The sequence below is a fragment of the Neovison vison genome, chromosome 2 (assembly GCF_020171115.1).
Source record: "Neovison vison isolate M4711 chromosome 2, ASM_NN_V1, whole genome shotgun sequence".
NCBI classification, from domain to species: domain Eukaryota; kingdom Metazoa; phylum Chordata; class Mammalia; order Carnivora; family Mustelidae; genus Neogale; species Neogale vison.
Window position 1 is genome coordinate 54,128,715 of NC_058092.1, and position 26,241 is coordinate 54,154,955.

At 42.5% G+C, this 26,241-nt stretch overlaps 1 protein-coding gene across 2 annotated transcripts; it reads left to right on the top strand.

Moving 5' to 3' along the window:
* The first annotated feature begins 5,540 nt into the window (after positions 1–5,540).
* LEPROT lies at positions 5,541–22,031 on the top strand. Of its 2 annotated transcripts, none has more exons than XM_044238388.1 (4): positions 5,541–5,633; positions 10,668–10,743; positions 16,368–16,554; positions 18,242–22,031. In XM_044238388.1, the coding sequence occupies exons 2-4, from the start codon at positions 10,715–10,717 to the stop codon at positions 18,356–18,358; spliced, it is 333 nt and encodes a 110-aa protein (XP_044094323.1). In that variant the 5' UTR covers positions 5,541–5,633; positions 10,668–10,714; the 3' UTR covers positions 18,359–22,031. The 2 variants fall into 2 exon arrangements, with proteins under 2 accessions (XP_044094323.1, XP_044094322.1); XM_044238387.1 differs by lacking the exon at positions 5,541–5,633 and adding an exon at positions 6,033–6,114.
* The last annotated feature ends 4,210 nt before the right edge of the window (positions 22,032–26,241 follow it).

Consider the following 26,241-nt stretch of genomic DNA (forward strand, 5'->3'; position numbering starts at 1 on the left):
TTTGTAGAAACCGAAGTTATTTTTGCACTTATAGGAATTTAATGACAAGTTTGAGTTACACCTCTGACGCGATTCACTTTTAAGAAAAGTTACGGGAAAAGAATATGAAAAGCCATTTAATACATTTGCACCAAAATGTGATCTGAGAGGATTTCTGGATTTATACTTTAACCACCCTCATCCCGCCCTTTCTCCTTATGCATGCACACACAATACACACACACACACACACACACACACACTTACTTTGGATCATGCTCTGTAAATACTATGTTTCAAAAAGAATCAGCAGAGAAATCCTGGTCTCCTAGATAGAATATTAGTGGATACTCAAAGCTGTGCTTGTACGCTGAAGCAAAAGAATTAATCCTGGGAGTCTGGGACTTTATCAAAAACAGTTATAGCTGACCCCCCCCATGCAGTTAAAAATCAATGTATAATTTTTGACTCCCCCCAAAACTTAACTACTAATAGCCTACTATCGTTGACCAGGAGCCTTACTGATAACATAAAGTTGATTGACAGAAATTGTGTGTGTGTGTGTGTGTGTGTGTGTATAAAATACTGTATAATATATAATGTTCTGTATTACAGAATACTGTATTCATACAATAAAATAAGGTAGAAAAAGGAAATGTTACAAAAATCACAAGGAAGAGAAAACACATTTACAGTACCATGCTGTCTTTATTGAAAAAAATCCATGTATAAGTGGACCTATATGGGTCAAATCTATATTGTTCGAGGGTCAACTCTATTTTAGTTCTTTAAGTATAGAAGTAGCATGTTCATTTGGAAGCACATGCTGCAAATCAAAAGCATTTGAATTATCCCTGTACTGTCTCTGTCTGGAAGAATGTTCAAGTTGGATTGATGGAGTGGTATTACACTGATGAAACACCATTGTGTATGGAGTGTACACAAATGTTGAATTCCAGAATCAGTTAATCACTGCAATAAGACACTTTACCTGCTGGAAACCTCTATGAGGGAATTTAGGTCAAGTAAACAGGTTTTGGTTGTTCTAAAGATAAATCATGGTGTTTGGCATAATAGTACAGTATTGGTTTGAGATCAGAAGACTGCGTTTAAATCCTGGTTTTTCTACTTAAGGACTGTCTTATTTGACAAGTTTCTTAAACTAAAGTTTAATTTTATCACCTGTACAATAGAGGTAATGGAGGAATTAGGGACCATATATAAACTGCTCTCAAGTGAGTACTCATAAAATAAGAGCTGTTGTCATTGTTACTGAGAGTCTGTAGGACAAAGTAGATCACTGCAGGTCACTATTGGTGCTGGAATTACAGTGAAGCCTTGGCTTGTGGGGAGTGAAAAACACAAATAGAAAAAAGCTTCGAGAGAAACTTGTGCCTTTGGCCCTTATTTCTGTATCTTTGGAATGACAGAGATCTGCCATCTCTGTCATTCCAAAATGGCAGAGATTTGAATTGTACGTTCTGTAAAGGGAATGACTGTGTGGAAAGAAGTAGTGGTTGAGAGTTAGGGAGGGAAACTGACATTGCTGATTTCAGTGGTTGCATCACCCGTGGATTTAACTTAAGCACTGATTCAAGAGCCTACCCCAGAGCAGATGGGGTCTGTCTTGCATGCATGGCCCTAGGAGCTATGACACACGTTTCTCATTTAATTCTCAAAAAGTTCTGAGGGGCAGTTTTGTAAATTTCACGTCATGGAGACATTTACCCAGATCTGGGGTCTGAAGCTAGATCTTTTCTGTAGGATAGGGAGAGATGGTACTGTGGATGGTGAACGTACTAATTTTTGTTAATTCAACCAATATTTTGTGTAAACTGAATGCCAGTTGCTAATAGATATGTAAGGGAAAATGAAAATGAATAAATGGTTTTGACTGCCCTGTGAAACATAGGAGGTTGCTATTCTTCTAATTGCTACAGCAGATTTAGAGGGAGTAGTATGAGTGCTGACTATCTGCCTGTAGAGTTGGGACGGTTTTGGGTTTTATGGTAGCTTCTCTATGCACTAGTTACTATTTGAGCCTCAGTTTTCCCATCTGCAAGATGGAGATAATATAACCTAGTTCATAGTGTGAGGGGATTGAATGCTAGGAGAGAATATGAAAATTTATCTAAAGGGGTTCACTGAAGTCCTGGGCAGCATGACAGAGGACATGGATCTTCCACCTCCAAGTCGTGGGGTAGGATTCAGCTTCTAAGGTTTTACTTTCTTTTTTGGTGACTCTTTTATTCTTTTTTTTTTTTTTTTTTAAATTTCTATTTATTTATTTATTTATTTGACAGGCAGAGATCACAAGTAGGCAGAGAGGCAAGCAGAGAGAGAGAGGAGGAAGCAGGCTCCCTGCTGAGCAGAGAGCCCGATGTGGGACTCGATCCCAGGACCCTGAGATCATGACCTGAGCCGAAGGCAGCGGCTTAACCCACTGAGCCACCCAGGTGCCCAGTGACTCTTTTATTCTTGAGGAAACATGGAATGGTTAAGTGGAAGAACAATTTTTTGGTGCACCAGCTGGCAAAAGAAAATCAGATATTCTCGGGGGATAGTTAAAGCCTTTAGAAAGAGGCTTTCTCTTTTAGACTGTTTAGTAAACTGGAAAGGACAGATGGTGTGGCCAGGAACCTTGTTGGGAATTGCAATATTATGACTTATAAGAAGTATATATATGATCATTTAGATGAGCAAAATATATTTTTTACATATATTTGGACTTCATCCACAGTTCCTGGCCCACAGCTCCCCAAACCCTTGGAATTTCCTTAAGTGTAGAGAGGGATAAAGATGTCTTTTGTTAATAAGGTGACTTTTGGAAAGAAAGATCTGGGCTGGTTGCCAATGTAGCCAACCACGTTTTAAAGAGCGTTGGCCCTTTCAGTCCTACCCTGCGACCTCCAGGGAGATGAGAGGGGCTGGAGGATGAATCAGATGCCAGTGGGCAATGATTTAATTGATTATGCCTATGTAATGAAGCCTCCATAATAACCCAGAAGGACAGGGTTCAGAGAGCTTCCGGTTGGTGAACACTTGGAGATGTGGACAGAGGGGTACACCTGAAGAGGGCATGGATGCTCAGCATCCTTTCCCCACACCTTGCCCTATCCATCTCTTCCATCTGGCTGTTCCTGAGTGATTGCTTTTTTATAATAACCCAGTAATCTAGGAATCAAAATGTTTGAGTTCTGTGGACTACTGTAGCAATTAATCAAACAGGAGGAGGTCCTGGGAACCGCTGAGTTATAGCCAGTCATCAGAAATACAGGTAACAACCCGGACTTAACCAGTGTCTCAAGTCCAAGGTAGGTCAGAAGCATAGGTAAGAACCTGGCTGTGACTGGCATCAGAAGGTGAGAGGTGCAGAGTCTCACAGAACTAAACCCTTAGTCTATGGAATTTGATGCTATTTCCAGGTACATAGTGTCAAAATTGACCTGAATTGTAGGACTCCCTGTTGGTGTCCAAGAATTGCTTGGTGCTGTATGAGAAGAGTTTCTACCCCACTTTCTCTACCACCCCCCACCCCACACACACACTTGGAAATTAGGTCCAGGAACCTAATTTAGGGACAAATGCGATCTCGGCATTTTTCTGATTCCAGACATTACCCCTGAGCAAACACCTCATCTTTTTTCTTCCCACCATCTTTCAGTTTCTTACTGCTAAGTCTAAAGCACTCAAACCAAGCTGCACTCTTAATGTCACTTTTCCCCAAAATCAGTTCCCTTCTGTGGGACTGGCCTCAGACTGACTTGGAAGGCTCCAGCAAACCTTTATATATGGCCTTTCAGACACTTAATGGATGCCTGGGAATAGAAAGGGAAATGGGGAGGTTTGACCCCACAGAAAATCCTTATCAGCTGGGGTGGGGGTGGGTGGAAAGCCTGAACTTTCTTATGAGAGCAGCTTCGCACTATGGTAAAGGAGCCAAAAAAGACAGGCTTCCAGCATATGGCTGACTGATAGGCAGTTTCCCTGAATGCTTTAACAGGTATTAGAAGGAATATGATACTCAAAAGAGGGAAAAAGACATTCTCAACAATTTTAAGTAGATTGCCAGCTGTAAAGCAGAGCACTGTGGAATTCTGGACCTGCAAGGGTCTACAGGCAGCTGGGTATTAGCAACACCATGTTTTTAATAAGTGTACCTTCCATTTATGAGGAGAAATGGAAGGGGCTAGGAAAAAATTCACAGATAAACGTGTGTTGAGACAATAACACATTCATTGTACAGTTTTGAAAAGGTAAACTAAATGGGGATCCTGAAAGGTGGTGGTACTGAGAATTTGTACTTCTCAGGCAGCCAGGGGAACCCCTTTATCTTTCAGTCTTTGAAAATTAGGAAAAAGCAACAGAAAAGGGGCAGTAGTTCGAAGATACAATGAGGTGTAAACGGCCTGTAATCCAACCTCCAAAAAGCTGGCAAGCCCTACCTTTTCTGAGCCTCTTTCCACAAAGGTAAAATAAAGCACTGGATCAAATGGCGTTTGAGGCTTCTTCCAGACTGGCCCCACCAAGACAAAACTCTCCATTCCCGGGCGCCTGGGTGGCTCAGTGGGTTAAGCCGCTGCCTTCAGCTCAGGTCATGATCTCAGGGTCCTGGGATCGAGTCCCGCATCGGGCTCTCTGCTCAGCGGCGAGCCTGCTTCTCTCTCTCTCTCTGCCTGCCTCTCCATCTACTTGTGATTTCTCTGTCAAATAAATAAATAAAATCTTAAAAAAAAAAAAAAAAACCTCTCCATTCCCGGTAGAAAAAGTAAGTACAAAATGGCCCCATGAGGTTTAAACTGGACTTGGTTACCGGCAGATTTTGAGTCCTATGGTGTACGAATAGTATTTATTTAAATGTTCATTAAAGTTTCAGCTGCAGAGAGATTACTGGTCTTTGTCTTTCTAAACAAACCAGGGTGTAAGGGAAAAAACTGTGCTTAAAAAGTGTTAAAGTTAGTATTAAGCAAGGCAAGTCCATGCAAATGCCAAGATCTTCAGGAGGGATGTGTCCTCTGAGCCTTTTCTCTGATGCTGCCATCTCCAGCTCGGCCGCAGTCCTCGTCCGATAAATGCAGATCCGCGCGCGCGCGTGTAAACACACACACAGACACACACACACACACACGCGGGGGCTCAGAGAATAATACTGCTCTGTAAGTGGGCGTCCCTTTCTTCCCTACCGACTGTAATCCACCCCCCCCCGTCCCTCTCCCCACCTTCTCGTTCTCCACCCTCACGCAGAGATTACTTGTAGCCAGGACCGCGCAATGCGCGGTACCTGCACTGTGTGGGCTGCTCTGGAGTGTCTTGGCCCGCGGACCCAGCGGTGCCGGAGAAGCCGAGGCCCCAGCCGACGGACTGAAGGAGCGAACGTGGGGCGGGCTCGGGGATTACACCGAGGGCTCAGGATCTAGGAGGAGGGCTCCGGGGGCAAGACCGGGTTTACACGGTGACGTCAGGTTTCCAGTGCACGTTCCGTACCTGGATCACTGGATGGGAGGGACTCTGCGAGCCGGAGACGGGGTTACGGGCGAGATGGGCGGGGCTCTGCGTGGCAGGCGTGAGCTGGGGACCCACAAGGGTAGGGTCCCACGCGGTCAGGACCGGTGGGGTCGGGGCTCCGAGTGGCGAAAGACCCCAGCCGCTGGGCTGTAAGTGTATGGAGTGAACTTGGAAACCACAAGAGACTGGCCTGAGCGGGACGGATCCTGGACAAACAAGGGTGGGGCGGTGCGTGTCCGGGAGGGGAAGATCGGGACGGTTAGGGGATCGGCGTGGCGGAGCTTGGAGAAGCAGGGGCGGGTCTCCGGAGGGCTGGGCAGGGAGGATCGGCAAGGGCGGGGCTCTGCGAGGACTCTTGGAGAAGCGGGGGTGGGGCTCCGGGTGACTGGGCGGGGAGGATCGGCGAGGGCGGGGCTCTGCGAGGACTCTAGGAGAAGCGGGGGCGGAGCTCCGGGTGGTGGGGCGGGGCTCTGCAGCGGGTCTTTGGCCGGCAGGGGCGGGGCTCCGCGTGAAGGGGCGGGCCGGGGACCCGCGGTGCGGTGCGGGGCCGGGTCTGGGCGGCAGCCGGGCGGTGGCAGGAAGCCGGAAGCAGCCGCTGCCCCAGCTCGGGAGACATGGCGGGTGTTAAAGGTACAACCGTGGCCCCCCAGCTCGCTCCCTGGTCCTGCGGTGGGGTGTCGCTTCCGTCCCGTGCTAAAGCCTGGAGCTGCGCCTTCAGCGCGTGGGCGGGGAACGGCATCCCCTAGGCCTGCCGCGCTCCCCGCCTCTCCGGGGGGTGGAGGAAGTTCGCCCCCCGCCTTCGCCCCGCGGGGTGCGGGTGGGATCTCGCCGGTCTTCACGCTCCCGCTTGGGTCTCCGGCTGGAGCCAGGAGCAGTGCCTTCCTGGGACACCCGGGTTACCCCAGAGCATCACCTTCCGGCTCCTCAGCTCCTCGGAGTGGCCCCCCGCCCCCACCTCTGCCGAGTTTTAAACAGGATTTCCACTTCCTGACATGTCCAGCCTAACGCCTCTGCTCCCTCTTCCTGCCGCTCCGCAGTTTCGCGTTTCCTCCAGAGCAGCCATTGTCTCTAGTCTTCTCGGCACCGGGGCTCCTAATCCGCTCGGTACTGATGATTTTTCCAGTTGAGCAGAGTTGACTGCAGGCAACGAAAGGCCCCCAGAAATTCTGCGTTTTTCGTAGTTGTGGAGAATAGATTAGTGGAATGTTAGCGTTCCTTTCTTTAGTGTCTCTCAATGGACGGACAAGAAAGTAGTGTTCGCACAGTGTTGTTGTTTTTTTTTTTTTAATGGGGCAGTTCAAAAGGGGTGGCAGCGGTGGGAGAGGCTACTGGAAGGCTTCCTTTTGGTGGGAAACCATTCGGATTTCTAATGTTTGAATAGAGTAGTGATATAGAATTACTGTCCTCTTTAGAATTTGTACCCAAGGATCTTCCCAGTTAATCAGCATCTGCTATAAACATGTGTAGAGTATATTTGCATGCATGTGAGTGCACTCTGAAATTTAGGTGAGTATGTGACCTCTTAGCGGCAGACACATGTTATCATTATTTCTGGCTGACTTTTTTTTTTTTTTAATCAGTTAAGTAAATATGGTTTACTTGGACGGTGTCCAGTGTGTGACATGTCCTTTTGTAGTCAATGCAGAAAACAGGTGACAAGTAGTATCTCAGTACTGCACTGTGCTGTTTAGTCATACCCCCAGACTATCCAATAATAAAAATGGTTATGTGTGAATTTGTTAGAAATTGTGTTGTAGTGAAAAAGAAGATAGACTATAAAATGGAAAAGAACTAGGGGAAAGAAGAATTTTAGAGATACCTTTTATTGAGAGACTGCTCTATGCCTATGACTTGGGATAAAAGTAATTTTGGGGTGACAGAACTGGAAATAATTATATTACTGTTGAAGTGTCCAAGGTGTGCTTAGATAACAGGAGGAGCTAGAGATGGTGTTACGAATTGAATTGTATCCCTCAAAAGAAATGATCGAGTTCTAACTCCCCAGTACCTGTGAATGTGAGCTTATTTGGAAATAGGGTCTTGTCAGATATTATCAAGTTAAGATGAAATTGGATTAGAGTGTGCCCTAATCTGATGAGTGGTGTCCTTATAAAAAAGGAAATTTGCATATAGAGACATAGGGAGGTCACCACAGGGAAAGAGAGGCAAAAACTGGAATGATGCAGGTAGATGCCAAGAAGCACCAAAGAAGAGTTAGGAAAAAGCAAGGAAAGAGTCTTGCCTTAGAACCTTTGGAGGAAGCATGGCCCTGCCAACACCTTGATTAGAGATGTCAAGCTTCCAGAACTGTGAGAAAATAAACTGTGGTTCTTTTTTTAAAAAAATATTTTATTTATTTATTTGACAGACAGAGATCACAAGTAGGCAGAGAGGCAGGCAGAGAGAGAGAGAGGAGGAAGCAGGCTCCCTGCTGAGCAGAGAGCCCAATGTGGGGCTTGATCCCAGGACCCTGAGATCATGACCCAAGTTGAAGGCAGAGGCTTTAACCCACTGAGCTGCCCAGGCACCCCTAAACTCCTGTGGTTCTAAAGGGTCTACTTTGTAGTACATTGTTAATAGCAGCCCCAGGAAACTAACACAAATGGGATTACTTAACCCTGCTCCTGGGAGAAGGAGGCAGCTCTCACAAAAGAGCCAATTTTGCATTGAATCTAAAAAAGTCAGTAAGGGAAAGGCTTATTACTAAGGATGGAGCAAGGACAGAGTTTTTTCCAAGTGGAGAGAACATGTCCCAAACAACTTGCAGGCCATGAGAGCAGCTGTGAATGGGTGACACCATCTCTATTTGCGAGACCACTGTCTGTTACGTGGAGGCTGGATTGGAAGAGTCACAGTCGCAGGCAGGTGTTAGATGGTGAGGGTCTGCACTAGGGCAATAGCAGAAGGTTTGGGAGAAGAGGGTGGACATCTCCGTCCTTTAGGGCTGCTCTAACAAAAATGCCAGAAAACTGGATGGCTTCAACAGCAAACATATATTTCTCAGTCCTGGATCCTGAGAAGTCCAAGATTAGGGTGCCAGCAGATTCAGGGTCTGGTGAATGCCTGCTTTCTCATTTACAGGCAGCTGGCTTCTTACTGTCCTCTCATGGCAGAGAGGGCAAGGGATCTCTGGAGTCCCATTTGTGAGGGCACGAATCCCATCTATGAGGGCCCCTCCTGAATGACCTAATCACCTCTTAGAAGCTTTAAATACCATCATGTTGGCACTAGGGTTTAACATGAATTTGGAGAGAGGACACACTCAATTGGTTTGTAGCAGTAGGTTTGAATGACATCTGGGAGATTGAGTCACCTTGAATTGCTGATTTTTCTCTAAGAGTGTGATGATGGTGTTGGTTGGTTTTTCAAGATAGAACTTAAAGGGGCATCTGGGTGGCTCAGTTAGTTAAGTGTCTGCCTCCGGCTCAGGTCATGATCCCAGGGTCCTGGGATGCAGCCCCACATTGGGCTCCCTGCTCATTGGGGAGCCGGCTTCTCCCTTTTCCTCTGCCTGTTGCTCCCCCTGCTTGTGCTCTTTTTCTGTCAAATAAATTAATAAAATCTTTAAAAAGGTAGAATTTAAAGGGAAGAAGTGTGTTTGAAAGGAGAGGGTGGGATGTTTCAGTTTTACACATGTGTCCTGTGCTTTGGGTTTATACCTTTAGCAAAGAATGTTGCTAAGATGAGCAGATATCTTTGTCAGGGAACATTTATTCATGGAGCACCTCCTTTTGCCAAACACTTCACATAGATTATCTCCTTTACTTCCCATCAGCTCTGTGATAAGATGGCACCATTATTCCCATTTCACAGGTGAGAAATCAGATTGAAAGCTTCAGTTTCTCTCCAAGGTCACACAACCAGTTGGTGGCAGTGTTAAGATTTGAACCCTTGTTGGTGACTCATAGCTCAAGATTTTTTAACAGCCCTGATACTCTGTCTCCCACTCAGCAGCGTGACAAGGACAAATTCGTTCCTACCCCCTCAGAGATTAGTGTTGAACAGACGCAAGGAATAAATATTTTATTTAGTGGATACTAGTTGGGAATCATTTTCTATGAAGACATGAAAGCAGTCTTCAAATACTTGGAAGTACTGTGGTTGGGGGAGGCAAAATGATCAAAGGATATGTATATTACAGTGAGGCATTTTTGGATATAATTTAAAGAAAGGATTTTCAGCATTTGGATATTGTCAGAAGGAGATGATCTGCCTCTGGCGGCAGTGAGTTCCAACTGGAGTTGTGCAGACTGGCTGGCTAGCTAGCCTCTTGTGATGAATAGAGGGGATTTATATATTAGATAGGAGTTGGGAAGTGCTTGAGACCTTTCTCACCTAATGATTTTAACATGGTGGGCATAGGTAGTCATTTGCCAGTCAAATGTGATAACAACTAATGAAATAGGTAAATCACTATCTTTGCTTAATTCGGGGACCTTTTAAAAATATGTGAAGTAACAGTTGTACTTCCTTTTTTTTTTTTTTAAGATTTTATTTATTTATTTGAGAGAGAATGAGTGAGAGGGAGCATGAGAGAGGAGAAGGTCAGAGGGAGAAGCAGACTCCCCGAGGAGCTGGGAGCCTGATGCGGGACTCGATCCTGGAAGTCTGGGATCATGACCTGAGCTGAAGGCAGTTGCTCAACCAACTGAGCCACCCAGGTGCCCCAATTGGGGACCTTTTAATTCTTTCTTTAATTGAATGTTTTTACTGAGTTCTAAATTACATACCATAAAATTAGCCCTTTTAAAGTGTAAAATTGAGGGCACCCAATTTTGGTTCGTTGGTTAAGCATCTGCCTTTGTGCTTAGGCCATACTGGGCTCTCTGCTCAACCGGGAGAGCAGACCTCTCCCTCTCCCTCTGCCTGTCACTCCCCCTACTTGTGCTTTCTCTCTCTCTGTCAAATAAATAAATAAAATTAAAAAAAAAAAGGTGTAAAATTCTGTGGTTTTTAGTATATTCACAAGGTTGTGCAGTCATCACTACTAGTTAATTCCAGGCCATTTCATCACCCGCAGAAGAAACTCCATACCCATTGTACTAGTTAATTCCAGAATATTTTATCACCCACAGAAGAAACTCCATCCCCATTAGTAGGCACTCTCTATTCCTCCTCTCCTCCCCTAAAGTCCTGACAACCCCTGATCTGGGATCTTTAACTCTTGGTTTTATTCTTCACAGCTCTCGTGGCATTGTCCTTCAGTGGGGCCATTGGTCTGACTTTTCTCATGCTGGGATGTGCCTTAGAGGATTATGGGTAAGTTATCATCTCAAAAAGAACCATTCTTGTTTTTGTGCCTTTGTCACCCTTAGTATGAGCGTTAGTAAGTTTGGTCCGTGTAGCACCAAGCTCTCACCAATGAGTCAGTGAAGTCCAGGTCCCTTCATGGGTCAGTTGTGTTTGTACAGAGAGAAAAGCTCTTTTTAAACTTGATGTATTCATTCAGTAAGCATGGACTGAGCACCTGTTCTGGACCAGCTGGGGATGCAAGAATGAAGAGATGCAGTCCTTTCCTCACGGAGCTCACAGTTCTAGGGGTGCCTGAGAGGCAGGCAGGCACCAGGTCCAGTTGATCGGTAGTGGAGTTGAGTACAAAGGACCCTGAGCACTTTGAGAAGGCATATTTGAGTCTTCTTGGTAGAGTTAGGGAGAGCTGCAGAGAAGCAGTGCTCTTTAAGCCAAGACGTGGTGCCTGAATAAGAGTTTGTGGGGCTGATGAGTTAGGGGAGGGCATTCTAGGCAGAGGGAACATTCAACAAAAATTTCTTTATTCAGCAGCTGTTGGTCGAGTGCTTACCATGTACCAGCCGCTATTACAGGACCGGAGGGTTAAGGAATAAGAACCAAGGCCCTGTTCTCTTAGAGTGTGTATTTCAGTGGGGGAGACAGACAATAAACAGATTGAAAAATGCCCATTCTATCAGTGGCAGAAATGTTATGAAAAATAAAGGATAAAGGGCACAAATGCCCTGGGGAGAGTGGTCAGGGCAGGCCTCTCAGAAAGGGTGCCGTGTGAGCAGAAATGTAAAGGAAATAAGGAAGTAGGCCATGCAGATAACTGGGGAAAGAGGACTTTGGGCAGCAGGAAAATCCTCTGGCAAGGCTCACAGACATGGAGCATATAGACTGTTGAGGAACCCACATGTGGTTCGTTATGGTACACAGACATGGAGCATATAGACTGTTGAGGAACCCACATGTGGTTCGTTATGGTAGAGCATGGAATACAACTGGGATGGGTAGAAGGAAGGGTTGGTCAAGGATGTAGAATCAGTCAATCTGTAAGACACTGTATGCCATGTAAAGGAGGTGAGATTTTGTCCTTCGGGCAGTAGGAGCTGGAAAAGTATCTCGAGAATAGATTTAGAGGGTGAGGGGGTTTATGTTTTAAGAAGGGCAGTCTGGCCCAAATGTGACATTGGGTAGCAAGGTGCTGACAGTGCAGTCAGGGCGATAGCCGGGCACTGCTCTCATCAGTCAAGCCAAATGTAGGGCCATGGCAGTAGCAATAGAAAGAAAGGAAAGAGAGAGAGAGATCCAGGTTGTCAGAACTAACAGGTTTTGTTAACTGATGTCAGGGTTCAACAAGGGGAAGGGGTTTGGGGATGCCCCCCAGGTGATTGGCCTGGGCAACTAACTGCACAGGAGGTGATGGAGCTAACTTAAATCATCTGGAGCAGGTCTGCAGGACATTGATGAGTTCAAATCTCCCCCCTGCCCCCAACCTCCGGGGCACCTAAGTGGCTCAGTTGGTTGGGTGTCTGCCTTCGACTCAGGTCAGGATCCCAGGATCCTGGGATGGAGCCCCACATCGGGTTTCCTGCTCATTGGGGGACCTGCTTCTCCCTCTCCCTCTGCTCCTCCACTGACTCATGCTCTCTTGCTCACTTGCTCTCTAATAAAAAAAATACAGTCTTTAAAAAAAACAAAACAAAAACCTCTCCTCCCAGTCCTGGCCAGCTATCACAGAAATTGTGTGTACATGAGAGGGAGCCAGTTGTAAGCAATAATTAACATTTGTCAAGAGTGTGTGTAACTATTACCTAAGTCTAGCTTTAAGGATATAAGTTATCCTCATTTCTAGCTGGGGAACCAAAGCCCAGAGTGGTTAAAGACTTAACCAAATCGCACAGCCTTAAGTGACTCATGTCCTGAATCTTTTGACCATTTTTCTGTAACCAACTCTAAATCCAGGTGTTCTAATTCTCTGTGATCTCTATAAGGTTAAATAAAAAAATGAGCTGTTACTGCTACAATGACAAAATTAGTCTTACACCTTAACGATGGTAACCCAGTATTATTGTCTATATTACAAGTCAGCAAACTGGCACACAGGCCAAACAATGCTTGATGGCTATTTTTGTAATTGATATTTTATCGGAACTCAGTGACACTTATTTGTGTACTATGTTTGGTTACTTTTATACTACAGGGACAGAGTATTTGAGAGAGAATACAACTTGCAGAGTCTAAAATGTTTACTCTTTGGTCTTTCTGGAAAATGTTTGCCAGTCTCTGGCCTACATGTTTTCTGAATAGTTAACATTTAATATTTAAATTTTGTGTATAAACAAGGTTGCTTCTATATTAACAGTTCTTGTAGTTGAATATTGATGGCTTACTGTGAACAGGAATGTGGTCTCCTGCGTTGTTTTACAGAAAACTCTCCCTGTGTTCTAGGAAGAATTAAGAGCTCGTGGCTGTGGGCATGTCAGGTCATAGCAGGGTCTAATCCAGACCTATTCTCCTCTCTGTATCTCCATTTCCTCACTGGTAAAACAAGGACTTTGAAGTAGAGAATCTCTAAAGGCCCATTCACCAATATTATTTGATGATTCTTGAAACATACAAAAATCCCTATAATATGAAATTAGGATTTAGAACTCAGTGTTTCCATCCTGAGTTCTATTGATAAAGGGCCCTTTCCCTTGCTTTCTGGTTACCATCCTGCACTCCTAAATCTGTGGCCGAAATAAGCTTTCATCACAGTGTAGCTTTGCCACAACTTCTGCTTATAGGTGCTGGCTATCAGGGTGGATTTGTATTGTGCTATGTATTTCTGTGATGTAGATATATAAATGTGAAGAGAGACTGCTTTTTTCTGTTAAGGAATGAAGTATATAAACATCTACCTGTTGGAGAAACGTATTTTTGAAGTAGTTATAGAGAAAATGTAATGGAAAAGCAGATGGCAGTTTTTAAATAATGTAAAACATTATATTATTATTGTTACCTCTGATAGTAAAGACTGTCTAAAATTTTTGTGAGTAAGCATATCTATTTTTATAACTTTCATACTTAAAATTTTGTTTATTCAGTAAGTATTAACAGAATGCCTCATTCTAGGTCATAGAGATAAATGGTGATTAAGACAAATTAGAATCTTGTTCTCATAACAAGGACATATCAAATAGGGATAAGTGCTGTGCAAAAAGTTAAGGAGGCAATGTGCTTAAGTATAACTTGAAGTATTTAAAATGGATGGTCCATTTTATTTCATGTAGCATAATGTCCTCTGTGTCCACCCATATCATCACAAATGCAAGATCTCATTCTTTTTTATGGCTGAGTAATATTCCTGTGTGTGTGTGTGTGTGTGTGTGTGTGTGTCCCATATCTTCTTTATCCTTTTCATCTATTGATGGACTTCTGGTTATTTCTATATCCTGGCTATTGTAAATAATGTTGCAATGAATATAGATATGCATGTATCTTTTTCAAATCAGTGTTTTTTTCTTTTCTTCGAGTAAATACCCAGTAGTGGAATTACTGGGTCATATGGTAACTCTAGGTTTTTTGGTTTTTGTTTTTTGTTTTTTTTTTTTTTTTTTTTTTTTTTGAGGAAACTCCATACTGTTTTCCACAGTGGTTGCATCCATTTGCATTCCTATCAGCAGTGCACAAGGGTTCCCTTTTCTCTACATACTTGGCACTTCTTGTTACATCTTGTCTTTTTGATACTAGCCATTCTGACAGGTATAAGATAATATCTCATTGTGGTTTTGATTTGCATTTTTCTGATGTTGAGTGATGTTAAGCATCTTTTCATGTGTCTGTTGAAGAAGCCATCTGTATTTCTTCTTTGGGAAAAATATCTGTTCAGGTCCTCTGCCCTTTTAAAATTGGATCGCTTGGGGTTTTTTTGGTGTTGAGTTGCATAAGTTCTTTATATGTTTAGTATATTAACATCTTACCGGATGTATCATTTGCAGATATCTTCTCCCATTCAGTAGGTTACCTTTTCATTTTATTAATGGTTTCCTTCACTGTGCAAAGGCTTTTTATTTTAATGTAGTCCCAGTAGCTTTTGTTTCCCTTGCCTGTGGAGACTTCCCTAGGAAAGTGTTGCTAAGGCTGATGTCAGAGATTATTGCCAATGTGGTGTTCTAGGAGTTTTATGGTTTCAGGTCTCACTTTTAGGTCTTTAATCCATTTTGAGTTTATTTTTATATATGATATAAGGAAGTGGTCCCATTTCATTCATTTGCATTAGCTGTTCCACCATTTATTGAAGAGAACAAATTGATGGTTGGGTTGGGAGGTGGAGGGATGGGCAGAATGGGTGAAGGGCAATGGTAGATGCAGGCTTCCATTTATGGAATGAATAAGTCACCGGGTTAAAAGGCACAGCGTAGGGAATATAGTCAGTGGTATCGTAATAGCAATGTATGGAGACAGGTAGTAGCTACACTTGTGAACATAGCGTGGTGTATAGACTTGTTGAATCACTGTGTTATATACCCGAAAACTAATGTAACATTGTGTGTCAATGATACCTCAATAAAAAAATGGAAGAAAGTAAGTTGAAATGGTCAGGGAGACCATTTGTAAGTAAGTTGAAATGGTCAGGGAGAGCCACCTTTAGAAGAAGGCCTCTCAGTTTAGATTACATAAGAAGGAACCAGCCAATGAGAAGAGGGGGAGGTGAGCATTCTAAGCAGAAGACATGGTTAGTACAGAAACCTTAATACAGGGATGAGCTCAGAGTGTTTAAGGAACAGAAAAAAGGCTAGTGTGGCTGCTGAGTGAATGAAGAGAAGATGGCACAAAATGAAGGGATCATATAAAGCTTTGTAGGCCAGGGCAAGGAATCTGGGTTTTCTTAAGCCATTGAAGGGTTTCCAACATGCATATACTCAGAAGATCTCTACTGAATTAGTACATTGAAGGTACTGTGCTGTGTTCTCTAGGGAAAACAAAGATGACTGGGTGAAGTCATCTGCACTAAGTGAAGACTGTCTTTAAGAAAGTACAGCTCAGGGGAGCCTGGGTGGCTCAGTGGGTTAAGCCTCTGCCTTTGGTTCAGGTCATGATTTCAGGGTCCTGGGATCGAGCCCCGCATCAGGCTCCCTTCCCCCCTCTCTCTGCCTGCCTCTCTGCCTACTTGTGATTTTTCTCTCTGTCAAATAAATAAATAAAATCTTTAAAAAAAAAAATAAAAGAAAGAAATAACAGCTCAGGGGGTGCCTGGGTAGCTCAGTCCTGAGGTCAGGTGCTTGGGGCACAGGAACCTGCTTCTCCCTCTGCCTGCCTCTCCCCATGCTTGTGCTCTCTGTCAAATAAATAAATAAAAGCTTTTTAAAAAAATTACAGTTCAGGAAGCTCAGTAATAACAGAAAACTACTAATAAAGATTCTAGGTTACACATTGTATAGTTGCTTTCTTAACACCATGTAAACTACTTATTAAAGGACTAATAATTTTTATCATTATATCTTTTTTGTTCCTGGTATAAATTATCTCATGTACGAGTACTGACAATTAAATGAATGATTGTTTGGCCCAGACATTGAAGTTAATTCTGACTTTGAAATGGCAGAGTGTCTTTAAAATGTAACCGTAACTTTTCTTTTTGCGTTTCTTCTGGGTCCACCTGACAGCGTTTACTGGCCCTTGTTTGTCCTGATATTTCACGTCATCTCTCCCATCCCCCATTTCATTGCCAAAAGAGCAACTTATGACTCCGACGCCACAAGTAGTGCCTGCCGGGAACTGGCATATTTTTTTACTACTGGAATTGTTGTCTCTGCCTTTGGATTTCCTGTTATTCTTGCCCGTGTGTCCGTGGTAAGTTTTGTCTCCTGTTGTTTTGCCTGGATGTTGCTGAGTTTACATCAAATACGTGTGTCCAGAAAATCAATTTCATTTCCAGGGCTGAGGCTTAAGACTCAAATCCATACGTGTGTTTAGTTGCGCTCTTCCATTTTAGATCTCCCTATCAGTGTCTTGGCCTTGTTTTCAGAATGCTTTGTTTCTCTCACAACTTGTAGCCAGACCATGTGATTTTCTTGCCTTTTTGACTTTAAGCTATTTTCCAGAATTGTGCTTAAGTCCTTGCTGCTTAGGGCGATCCACTGAGACTAGGATAGCAATGCTCTTTGGTTCCAAAGTGAATGTCATCTCAGATTCTTCTCCAGTAAATATGATCATGGACACAATTTTCAACCCAATACATTTGGCATATTTTGAGGTCCACTGTGGCCTCTAGAAGATATAGTGATAAGATGACATCTTCACATCTAATACGGAATTTTTCTTTTTGTCTCCAAAACACACACTGTGGGTATAATTTGTTCACTTGGACGTTCAGTGCCTTTCATCCTACTTGCTTTTATTCCCACTCGCTACATACTGTTTCAATTTCATGAAACTGTTATTTGGGGCACTAGATTTCTTACTTGGGGCATTGAATCTTTGGAACATCTGCTATTTGTAAGATACCAGGAATAAGAGCCAGATACTGTCTCTGTTCCAGAAAGCACAGAAACTAGCCTGATGGGTAAGTACACTATAAATGTATTATGTATGATAATTGAAACATGATCACAACACCATAGGAGCACCAGGAAGAAATTCCAACTGGCATTTGATGTAGGCCTCTGAGGATAAATAAGGTTTTGATTAGAGTAGGGAAGGCTGTTATATGGAACGGCCCCCAAGTGTGAAAAGGCACTATGTGGTATAACGAACAGTTCAGTATAATGGAGCCAAAGGATGTGGTTGAGATCAAGGCCACGAAGGCTGGTGAAGCCCAGTTGGGCAAGCTCTCGAGTGCCATGCCAGTTTGCACTCTATCTAGATAATGGGGAAGCTTTGAAGGTTTTCGAGTGCAAAATCATCACGACTTTATTCTTTGTGTACCTTAGACCAGTGCTGCTTCTGTTTGGCTATAAGGATTTCTGTTTTATGCATCATGTTTTATGAAGAACCCCTTTCATTGACATTTTCTTTCTACTGGTTAAATTAAAACAAAGAATGCCCACTAGAGGGTACTCTCATCCCCTCCTGTGCCTCCATAGTACCATCTGCCACGCTGGAAAGCTGTTTTCATTTGTATGCAGATTATTATTTAAAGCTTAAAAAAGAAACAGACCAATCCATAACTCTCCAGTTCCTATTTTCCTGAAAGAAGGCAATGGGTATAGAACTTTTAGTACCCTATATTATAATTGGACCCTTTGTGTTCCGGCTGCTTGTATTTTACTTAAGGTAATCATTGTCTACTGAAGACAAGTTGAGAAATATGTCTAATGGGGAAAATGATAAGGATGATACAGACTTAATTATCAAGCCTCACTAAGTAATTAGGCTAATTACTGAATAGTTCACTGTCTCCTGCCTGTTACATTATTAAGCCTTTTAGCGGTTTTATGTGATATTTCATTGGATAATTCTAATGCAGAAAATAAGAGAGACTTTCAAAGAGTGCAATATGAAAAAAGTAAAGATTTAATCCTCTTTTCTTGTGTTTCAGATCAAATGGGGAGCCTGTGGCCTTGTGCTGGCAGGCAATGCAGTCATTTTCCTTACAATTCAAGGTTTTTTCCTTGTATTTGGAAGAGGAGATGATTTTAGCTGGGAGCAGTGGTAGCACTTTATTCTGATAAAATGCATTTTATTTCTTAGAAGTCATATTATATGTATTTGTTGCACATATGGCCTTTTACTATGAAATCTCATATGCTGATTTTTTTATGCCTTTATATCATTTTCACTGTAAGAAGGACTACATGAGAAAAAGATTGGTTTTATTTCCAGCCAGCAGCGCTCTTCATTTACTCAAGTTGAATTAGGTTATTTGTTTGGCTGTTCATATAGTCAAGGTGCTCTCAGAAAATACATGAACACAGTCTTGTAGATGGCTGCTCACTCGTGCAAGGCACCTTTTACCCAGGGATGTGCGTGGTGGGCAGAAAACACTGGAGCGCGAGTCTCCTTCTGCCCAGGATTCCCAAGATGTACTTGTGGCCCAGAGAGACAGAGACGGAGGGAGCTCCCTCTTTGTGTTATAGATCCTTGCTTCTCAAAGTGCCGTCGGTTGGGTCCGTACAGCACCTGCCTCTCCTAGGAGCCAGCATGTACAGAATCAGATGCCCCACCAGGGACCCAGTGCGTTTTGGATGAGATCCCAAGTGAATTACGTGCACATGGAAGTGGGATCAGTGCCGTCACAGAGGGATAATTATCACATCTGGTGCCCTTGTCTTCACTTTGGCTGAACCACTTAACCTCTCTGGGTGTTAGCAGCTCATTTGTAAAAACTGTTTCTCCTGCCTTCATGTTGAGGCCTATCCCAGAGTCTGTGGGTATTTGTGAAATGTCCAAACTGATACTGTCGTTCCTCACTTTTGCGGAATTGTTCGCAGCCGGGAGCGCTGGTGTCTTCACACCATCTGAAGTGCAGTGGCTGTTTGCCGGGTGCTGGGGGAACAGAATCACCCCAGAGCCACACTGGGACGCCCCGAGGGAGGCCAGGTTGGAACTAGTCCCTGCATCAGCAGGGTGGGCAAAAGCAGATAGATAATACTGTTGCATTTCCCTTAATAACCACACGCCTCTCCCCCACTGCTCTGTGGTGCTCTCTGCCTCCCCCCCACCAAACACACACACTCAGTGTTTCTGACTTGCCCTGACCTCCTCCTGGCTCTGCCTCTTCCTCTCCACGGAGCCAAGTAAGCAGGCAGAGAGTGAGCTGCTTATTTTCTTCACATGTTGATGTACTTAACTGTCTTTCTCACCTCATAGGTCTTTTTATTTATATAATACATACACAAAACACCTTATGCCACTTGAAATGAATCATTGGGAATCCGTGTCATGCTGGCTCCTCTAATCAGCTTTTCTTGCTCAACTTTTTGTCCAAGGTCTATTGAGAAAGGGAAATACAGGAACTAGAAGTATTTGGTGAGAATATAATGACTTCAAAGCATTGTTAATGTGTGATAACTGACATACGTTTAAAACACTGAAATTTTGGTGAAGTTTGGAATCGGAGGAATTAGTATATATTTTCAGATTCTGGAGTGATCTGGGACCAGGAGAAGAGAGTGGTGATACCTAAAAGGACAGCGTGCAGTTATAGTCTGGGCTCGTGCATGATTTTATGTTTTCCAAGTTCTATGTACATGCAGAATTATGATGTTACTTCCAACATTTATACTAGAAGAATGATACAGACACTTTATAATTTTAACCAGCATTTTTAATAACACTTACTTGCACTTACTTTATTATAATAAATCTCTTTTAACACAAAAGAAAGTTTAATTTCAAGTCTTTATTCTGATGTAGCCTTGCTTAAAAGATAGAAAAGTGAGAATCTCTTCGTGTTCAGAAATGGGCAGTTTGAGCAATAATCTATCTGCCATATAGTAATAGCAATACATTTTAAGATACCATTTTGAATGTCTTGTTGGCTTGTAATAGTATTTCTTTTCCAGTAGTGGAAATAGTGTTTAATTTATACTCTCCTTTTGCAAAAGCGTCTTTATTACCTATACATATTTCAAATAACCAAGGTAGCCTTAATATGTAGCCTTAAAGCATTGCCTCTTGATTGTATTTCCAGATTGATGTAAAGTACTTGGGTAGAGAATGTTTGTAACTATTCCCTAATAGTAGAATGGGCTCATTGAAGTGATAGACTGTTAAATTTGCTCTGTGTCTGAAAATGAACATTTATTCTTAGTGCTTAAGTGTCAAGTAATAAATGCTGATAGGAAGTATTGCTGTGTATAAATGTACAAGTTTCTTTTGATGACACAGATGTTGGGCGTTTTTTTTTCCTTAGAAAAGGTTTATTTATTTTTTTTTTCTGTACACCTTAGAAAATATTTTGGAGATTCAGAGCACATTGATGACATTCTAAAACCGAGAATACACATAAAGAATTGCTCACAAGTAAGTAATCTTGTGAAGGGATTCTCTATCGTGTTCCCGACAACTGGCTTACAGCAGGACTTTGGAACGCTTTGCCACGGGAAGTGGGAGATGGGTGATTGGGTCCCCAGGCCAGGCCTTCTGAGGCAGGCTAACTCCTTGTGTTGTTGACTTCTAATGCTCAGGGTACCTGCCTGAATTTCGGGGCTCAGAAACAGGGTAGCTTGAACAGGGTGGAGAAAGGAAAGTTTCAATTTCCACCTCTTTTCCTAAGAACAAAGGTCTTTCTTCCATTTTTGCAGCACTTCCCATCCTCTAATACCCTTGGGGTCCAGGTACTTTCCTCTAAGTTTTCTGGCCTCCTCTCCTGATGTGGGGCCTTCCTCCCAGCCTGACCTACATGCTGGCCTCCCCCAATGTCCAGATCACCCACCTCTCTGCTCCTACCCTGTCAGTTGTCTTCGTGTGGCTGATAGTGTGTGGTGCTGGTCAGACTCCTTCCCAGAAGAAAAGGATGACTTGTGCTCATCTCCCCCCCTCCCCTGGAACTCTTTCCAGTCCCCGCAGCACCCCTAGCAGCCTGTACTTTCCAAGCTGTGCTGCAGCTGCGTTTTTACAAGGGAGTGCCTTGGAACCCAATGGCTCATTCACAGAAAATGGCAGAGTTTCAAAGTAAAGTGGAAAATGCATTCCAGCAGTTTATAGAAGGAGCATAATATTTGGGTTAGGGGCAACCCTCTCATCTCTCATCCCTTCCTCTGGGTGAGTTCTCAGCTGGTTGTACTTTTCATGGTTGTTTCTTTTCCTCTACTTAGGGACCCACAGATTTTTCTTAGAGTCCTCAAGAAGTCTTTGCCTCTGAGGTATTCCCTTGATGAAGACTGTTCTAGAGGCTGAAACATTTCATTAAGTTAATAACATTCCTAATGCTCTCAGGGAAATGCTTAGGAGATGTCACAAAAATGTGCCCTTCTCCAAGCTGGCAAAAAATTCAGATTTTGCACCATAACTTAACCAGATTTTTATGAGGATGCTAGCATTTTCCAAGTATAGTAATTAGTTCACAACTGGGAACTGTTATTTCTGTAAATGGATATAAGTTGTGTGTTTTAAGTGTTTTTTTCCCCATGCTGCCGTATGAAGTACCTTATTTGCAAAAATCCCAGTGTGTAATAGCTCAAGAATTACAACCTGCTTTGTGGTGGCCGTGCTTCTGGAATAGAGCCAGCGAAACCCGAACATGATGTGAAAGATCTCCAAGACTGCTTTAGAAGGAATTATATATGTATGATGAGGATGATTACTTTTTAAATAAAACATGTCATTTATACTTTAACAAAGACTTTTATGTATGTTATTAAACTAAAACGTTCAGTTTAAGCAGATTTATTTCCCCAGTGTTTTTGTCTGGATAATCTTAATGTGACTGTGACCAGTTTTGATCCTGTACTTACTGTGGTTGAAGAGAAGCAGTCCAGGGATATGGGCAGACTGGAAGGAATCCAGTTCCCAATTAACACTCCTGTGGGTTGAGAGTGGTATCGGGCCATAGTTCATCAATGATGGCTGTATTGGAAAAGGGAGAAAACTCAACAGTTTAAAAAACTGCTGTACATACTCTAAAAAGTCTTTTTAAAAAAATTAACATATAATGTATTTGTTTCAGGGGTCCAGGTCTGTGATTCATTGGTCTTACACAATTCACAGTGCTCAACAGAGCATATACCCTCTCCAGTGTCCATCAGCCAGCCACCTCCCCTCTGGCAACCCTCAGTTTGTTTCCTGAGAAACTTAAGAGTCTCTTACGGTTTGTCTCCCTCTCTGGTTTTATCTTGTTTCATTTTTCTTCTATCTTCTCCTATGATCCTCTGCCTTGTTTCTCAAATTCTCCATATCAGTGAGATCATATGAGAATTGTCTTTCTCCAATTGACTTATTTCACTTAGCATAATACCCTCTAGTTCCATCCACGTTGTTGCAAATGGCAAGATTTGGGGTTTTTTTGATGGCTACATAATATTCCATTGTATGTATATACCACATCTTGGTTTACCCATTCATCTGTTGTTGGGCATCTAGGCTCTTTCCATAGTTTGGCTATTGTGGACATTGCTACTATAAACTTTTGGATCACTATGTTTGTATCTTTAGGGTAAATACCCAGCAGTGCAATTGCTGGTTGTAGGGTAGCTCTGTTTTCAATAAAGAGTCTTTCTGTGCACTACAGAAGAGAACAAACTGATATAAAATACTACTTAACGAGTAATGTGCCCTCCTCATGCATGAAACATTTGGGGAAGATCTGCTGTCTTACGGGTAGATTTAGGTAGCGGGATTACAAAGAAACTGAGCTATTTCTTTGTATTATCCAGCTAAGTGTAAAGTTAAAGTTTTAGTAGAAATTTGGTAATATCAACATAACCATAAAATGTCCAAAAGAAAAAACAGTTCCCAAGGAAACTTCTCTGGTCCAAGGGTTTATACATACGCATTTTCCTGTAGAAAGCACACTGGGTGCATTGAGATTCCCCCCTGGGGCTGAGAATGGGTGTACCTGGAGAGATCAGACACCTGATATTTAAACAGCATCTCCTGTTTTGAGATTTAAAACATTGATAACAACAAACTTTCCTATGTTTTTTTTTTAGCTAAATGTGAATAAAAAAGTCTTGTCCACTCATCATAATTGGGAAGTTATTTCCTCCTTTGTGCTTCCTCAAGCGGTTCTTACAAATTTCGGCTAAAGTTACCCATTTCTTGTTTTTGCAGAAAGTAGTAGTAAACAAATGTCTGGGTTTTTTGTTGTTGTTATTGTTTGTTTTTTTAAGAACTAAACTTTTTGAAGAATTTATATTGCAGGACTTTCCCTACATTTTTTAAAAAGTCCTAACTTTGTAGAAAATGAATTCCAATTCTGTTTAACTTCCCCCTAGTCACCAGGCATAGGGCAGAATTACTGGGGCAGAATTACTAGATGACCATTTTGAAACAATTATTCATGTTCAGTAGGGGGCATATAGACAAAGTGGTCCTAATCTTGAGATCGCATATTTGGAGAACAGACTTGAAGTCTGCACAGTATTTGTTTATTGTTGATGATCTTGTAATCACAACTGGATAACCATAGCTGTTTCACACACTTTCAAATTAATTTGTAGAGATTATTAAATCAAAAGTTGTGCCTTTATTTTTTTTTATCCTCAGCATAACTCTAAACCATCAGTTCAACCTTAGCTGGATAATTATTTTACTTAATAATTCAAAGCATTAACGCACCTATGTCTCTGCAGTTGAGAAACACAGTTTATCACCATATTCTGTATCAGCATTTATCTCCTCATTTTCTATAGCTTAGCGGTAAGGGGAAGGTGAAGGTTGTGGGGCAGATACACAGGCTGTCTGAAGATGGGACCGTAAGACGCATCAGTGAGAGATGAATGCAAGGTGTCAGTCCCATAAAGCATTTTTGAGGACTAATTAGTGGCAGGAGAAGCTGCAGGATTAATATACTTCTCACAAATTTAATTTGAAGTTTAGTTAATAGAAAAAATATCTATGTATCATATGTTAAGGAGTAAACTTCATTTATTCAACAAAAACCTATCCTCTGTGTCTGAACTCACTGACTTGGTGATATCATGCTGTGTTGTGGCTTTAAATACCTTTTGTAGGCAGCTGACACGTTTTTATCAACAGCCCGGACATCTCTAAATCCCAGAGTTGTATATCCAACTGCCAACATAATCTCTCCACTCGGATGCCTAATTGGCATCTCAAACTCAGCATGTCCCCGATCAAGCTACTGATGCTCTGGTTCCCATTTCTCAGAACAAAGGACTTGGAAGTGTTTCAGAACTTATTATTGCACGCCCCCCCCCCCGCCCCATGCAGTCCATCAGGAAATCTTGTCACTTTAGGCCTCAAAATGTGTCCAGTATCAAAGCCTTTCTCCTACTGCCGCTGCTGGCAGTATGGTTCCAGGACACTAGCCTGTCTTGCCTGGATTCTTGGACTCACTCCTCACTGCTTGTTTTCCTGCCTCTTTTCTCCCACAGATGACTCTCAGCACAGCAGTCAGGGTGAGCCTGGGAAATGTTAAATCAGATCCTGTTACTCCTCTGCCCCAGTGACTTTCCATGTCACTTTAATAATACAAAGACACAATCCAGTTTTAAAAAGTGACCAAAGGATCTGAATAGGCATTTCTCCAAAGATATGCCAGTGGCTAATGGATGCATGAAAAAATTGCTCGACATCATGAGACTTCAGAAATGCAAATCAAAACCACTATGAGAGAAGATACCATGTCACCTTTCCCTAGGATGGCTGAAATAAGAAGACACATAATAACAAGTATTAGCAAAGAGAGGGAAAAATTGGAGCCTGCATAAATTGTTGATGGGAATGTAAAACAGTAAGCACTGTGGAAGAGGAAGCAGTTCTTCAAAATGTTAAATATTGAGTTATCATATGACAGCAATTTCATTTTCCTAGGTATATAGCCAAGAGATGAAAGCGTACATCACAGAAAAAGTTGTACACAAATGTTCATAGCAGTACTATTCATAATAGCCAAAAAAGTGGAAACAATCCAATGTCCATCAACTGAGAAGTGGATAAAGTGGTGTATCCATATAACGGAATATTTTTCGGCCATAAAAATAGGTGAAATACTGATACACAGATGGATGAACCTTGAAAACATTGTGTTAAGTGAAAAAAAAAGCCAATCACAAAAACCCACATACTGGATAATTCCATTTATCTGAAATGTCCAGAATTAACAAATCCATAGAAACAAAGTTTAGGTATGTGGTCGCCAGTGGCCAAGGGAAGGGGAAATGAGGAATGACTGTAATGGGCACAGAGATTTTTTAAATTTTTAAAATTTTTTTATTTTTTAAAAGATTTTATTTATTAATTTGACAGAAATCACAAGTAGATGGAGAGGCAGCCAGAGAGAGAGAGATAGGGAAGCAGGCTCCCTCCTGAGCGGAGAGCCCGATGCGGGACTCGATCCCAGGACCCTGAGATCATAACCTGAGCTGAAGGCAGCAGCTTAACCCACTGAGCCACCCAGGTGCCCGGGCACAGAGATCTTGAAGATACTTTAAAGATATCGAAAGCTGTTAGACTACAGATTTTAAAAGGGTGAATTGTATAGTTTGTGAATTCCATCTCAATAAAAAAAATAATCAAAAAAAACAAAGTCAAACAAAAATATGTAGGAACAGGGTGCCTGGGGGGCTCAGTGGGTTAAAGCCTCTGCCTTTGGCTCAGGTCATGATCCCAGGGTCCTGGGATGGAGCCCCACATCGGGCTCTCTGCTCAGCAGGGAGCCTGCTTCCCCCTCTCTCTCTGCCTGCTTCTCTGCCTACTTGTGATCTCTGTCTGTCAAATAAATAAAATCTTAAAAAAAAAAAATGTAGGGACAACCTAAATGTCTCATCAGCTGATAACTGTGGTACAAATGTGGCATGGGTGATGAAGTGGTTGTAAGTTGATTGTGGTGATGTTTGCAAAACTCTGGAACTAAAGTCCATTGAATTGTGTGCTTTAAATGGGTGGATTTTATGGTATGTGAATTATATCACA